The sequence below is a fragment of the Myotis davidii genome, unplaced genomic scaffold (genome assembly GCF_000327345.1).
Source record: "Myotis davidii unplaced genomic scaffold, ASM32734v1 scaffold3321, whole genome shotgun sequence".
In the NCBI taxonomy this organism is placed as follows: Eukaryota; Metazoa; Chordata; class Mammalia; order Chiroptera; family Vespertilionidae; genus Myotis; species Myotis davidii.
Window position 1 is genome coordinate 16,610 of NW_006290862.1, and position 4,059 is coordinate 20,668.

At 39.1% G+C, this 4,059-nt stretch overlaps 1 protein-coding gene across 1 annotated transcript in view; it reads left to right on the forward strand.

The window, feature by feature from the left end:
• The window catches only part of LOC102771541 (gamma-tubulin complex component 5), a gene marked incomplete at its 5' end in the record, with an annotated part of 15,502 nt that extends 11,721 nt beyond the window's left edge, over positions 1-3,781 (forward strand). Inside the window, 2 exons of the mRNA XM_006764024.2 lie at positions 505-605; positions 3,390-3,781. Of these exons, the coding sequence (XP_006764087.2) occupies positions 505-605; positions 3,390-3,436 (148 nt within the window). The remainder of the gene's footprint in view (positions 1-504; positions 606-3,389) is intronic.
• Between the last annotated feature and the right edge of the window lie 278 nt (positions 3,782-4,059).

The following is a 4,059-nucleotide window of genomic DNA, read 5'->3' on the forward strand; positions in this document are numbered from 1 at the left end:
GGCATGTACCTTGGTTGCGGGCACATCCCCAGTAGGAGGTGTGCAGGAGGCAGCTGGTCGGTGTTTCTCTCTCATTGATGTTTCTAACTCTCTATCCCTCTCCCTTCCTCTCTGTAAAAAATCAATAAAATATATTTTTAAAAAAGAAATACGAATGGGTTGAAGAATCATGGGGAGTGATGGACCGCATAGGGAGTACAATCAGTATTCCAGGTGTCATGTCAGTTGGTACAAGACTTATTGGGATGGCCACTTAGTAAGTTCTGAAATGTCTAATCGCTGGGTTGTACATCTGAAATGTACAGCGTTGTATCTCAACTGTAACTGAAAAATAAAAAAGGATTAAATGGCCAAAAAAAGTAAAAATATTCTTTAAAAAGTGAGGCAAGGAATTTATATTTTATTTTTTAGTCTTTATACTTCGGATTCTAAATAATTAAACTGAGGTACTTTTGAAATTATTCCAGATGCACTACTGAAGTTGAAATATACTTTCTTTCCTAGGATGGAATCTATAGAGAAAATGGAGTCTGATTTTAAAAACTGCCATATGTTTCTTGTCACCATTTTAAACAAAGCCGTCTGTAGAGGGTCCTTTCCCCATCGTGAGTATACATGCTAACATCTTACTGCTTTTCTGTCTTCTTGTACAAAGGCTACACGTTCCTAATTTTGATACTGATCTCATGATGAATTGTTCCAAACCTGGAAAGCCTAGCAGCAGCTGGATCATGCTTTGAATTGTGTTGTGTGTGTGTGTGTTTTAGTTTTGTTTCATTTTCAGAATTACTGTGGGATGAATGACTATCAAAGATAAAACAAGGTTAGTAAAGTTTTTGCTTTCTCGTATGTCATTTGGTACACCAGTGGATTCTGAAACTATTGCTTAGAAAAGCAGAAGGCAAAATAGATTTTAGTCATACTTTCCTTTTTTAAATATATTTTTCTTGATTTCAGAGAGGAAGGGAGAAAGAGAGATAGAAACATCAATGATGAGAGAGAATCATTGAATGACTGCTTCCTGCACACCCTTCACTGGGGATTAAGCTCGCAACCCAGGCATGTGCCCTGACCAGGAATCAAACCATGACCACCTGGTTCATAAGTTGATGCTCAACCACTGACACACACCGGCTGGGCTCAGTAACTATCATGTGCAGCTTTTGTACTATTCCTTTTCAAAAGATGGGGGAGGGTTTCTTTAACAATTTTAAAACTCCTGACAAACACTGAAGCAGGCAGAAGTCTGTAGGGTGAGTCAGGGAGGAGAGTGATGCTTAATTTTCAGAAACAAAGGACTAAGTCATATTTATTTGCGCAGCTTTTGGGGGAAAATATGCAGGGTTAATCTCTTCCCTGTGTCTGCATATTCAAATTGCGATCCAAAACTACAGCGGGAAGGCTGGGGAGGGTTGGGGGTGGGAGAGGTGGGGGGTAAAAAATCAACCAAAGGGTTTGTATGCATGCATACGAGCATAACTAATGGACATAAGACACTGGGGGGCGGGGGAGGCTAGGGGACTGTCTTGGGCGGGGGGAAAAAATGGACACATATGTAATAAGAAATGCTCAATAGTTGACTCGATGGTGTTTAAAACGAGAAATTTTTTAAAATATATTTTTCTTGATTTCAGAGAGGAAGGGAGAAAGAGAGATAGAAACATCAATGATGAGAGAGAATCATTGAATGACTGCTTCCTGCACACCCTTCACTGGGGATTAAGCTCGCAACCCAGGCATGTGCCCTGACCAGGAATCAAACCATGACCACCTGGTTCATAAGTTGATGCTCAACCACTGACACACACCGGCTGGGCTCAGTAACTATCATGTGCAGCTTTTGTACTATTCCTTTTCAAAAGATGGGGGAGGGTTTCTTTAACAATTTTAAAACTCCTGACAAACACTGAAGCAGGCAGAAGTCTGTAGGGTGAGTCAGGGAGGAGAGTGATGCTTAATTTTCAGAAACAAAGGACTAAGTCATATTTATTTGCGCAGCTTTTGGGGGAAAATATGCAGGGTTAATCTCTTCCCTGTGTCTGCATATTCAAATTGCGATCCAAAACTACAGCGGGAAGGCTGGGGAGGGTTGGGGGTGGGAGAGGTGGGGGGTAAAAAATCAACCAAAGGGTTTGTATGCATGCATACGAGCATAACTAATGGACATAAGACACTGGGGGGCATGGGAGGCTAGGGGAGGGTCAAGGGGAGAGAAAAAAAGGAGACATATATAATACTCTTTGTAATACTTTAAGCAATAAAACAATTTTAAAAAAATTGTGATCCATTCACTAAGAATAGCTGAATTGCCTGGCCCATGGGGCTCAATGGTTGAGCGTCAACCTATGAACCAGGAGGTCATGGTTTGATTCCCGGTCAGGGCACATGCCCGAGTTATGAGCTTGATCCCCAGTAGGGGGCATGCAAGAGGCAGCCGATCAATGATTCTCTCTCATCATTGATATTTCCCTTCCTCCCTCTCTGAAATCAATAAGGATAATTTTTTTTAAAAAGAAATGTCTTAATCTTGGAAATATCTGCATAATTTAGTATATTTTTAAAAAAAGAACAGCTGAATGCTCTGTAAAACACTGTGTTAGAAATATTGATGCATTTGTCCATTTTCTTTAAATATATTTTTATTTATCTCAAAGAGGAACTGAGACAGACAGAAACATCAGTGATGAGAATCACTGATCAGCTGCCTCCTGCACACCCACACTGGGGATTAAGCCCACAACCCTAGCATGTGCCCTGACTGGGAATTGAACCATAACCTCCTGGTTCATAGGTCAATGCTCAACCACTGAGCCACGCCAGCTGGGCCATTTGTTCATTTTTTAATTGGGTGATTGTAGGTTAGAACTTGGCATTTTGTTTTGACCGGACTCCAGAGTTTCTGACACGTTGAACAAATACGATTTATTTCGTGAAATGTCAGATTTGTTTGTTTTCAAAATTCAAATACAGTGAATAGAAATAAATCATACTTTTTCCATTTGTATTTAATAAATGAAGATTATCATCTTTATTATACATTACAAATAATCACCATTTTAATTAAAAATGGGAAATGTGGCCCTAGCAGGTTTGGTTCAGTGGATAGTGTCAGCCTGCGGACTGAAGGGGCCTGGGTTCTATTCAGGTCTAGAGCATATGCCTGGATTGCAGACTCAGTCCCCAGTGGGGGGTGTGCAGGAGGCAGCCAATAAATAATTCTCATTGTTGATGTTTCTATCTCTCTCTCCCTTTTCCTTCCTCTCTGAAATCAATAAAATTATAAAAATGGAAAATGTTTTTAAATACTTTTCAGTTTTGAATTGATTAAAGCCTTACTCATACATTTTCAAAAAATTAAACCGATTTTTTAAACTTTATTCTTCCCACAGTGGAGTCTCTAGCACTGTCCCTCATGGCTGGCATGGAGCAAAGTTAAATACCTTCATGTGATACATACCTCGGACTTCATCTCCATACATGTACAGCTCCATCACATGCAGCGAGAAATCAGAATCATTTGTTTTTGTCTCTTTTTTAAAAACTGTTCTCTACTGTCTAGACAAGTGGGTTTGTAGGTGTTTTCTCTGAAGCTTATTAGATATCGTATAGGGTTATGTGTATAAAATTGTATCAATAAATAATACAAAGTGTACATAGGCTATTTACACTTATATTTCCTACTGTCAGCTATAGATTTATGGCATTGTTACCTTTAGATGTGAATGACATTTTTGAAAATGTAATTGTTAATATTAAAAATACAGCACCTTACATTTTTTTATTCTTTTGCTGTCACAGTTTTTTGTATAGTTTTACATGTTGTCTTCCCTAAAGCTTGTCTTAGATTTAACTGTCTAAAAATGTATTTTTATGTGCCTGAGAAGTTCCAGAATGGAAAATAGCTTCAATCAATATCAGTTATGTGAAGGCCAACTTCACGTAGGAGCAGCTGTTGGTCCATACTGTCGTTTGGCCTTTCTGAGCCTTTTTTGTCAGCTAAAATCATGCTTACCGTCCCATTTTCCCACGCTTCCTTCTTGTGCTCTCTGTACATCTTTA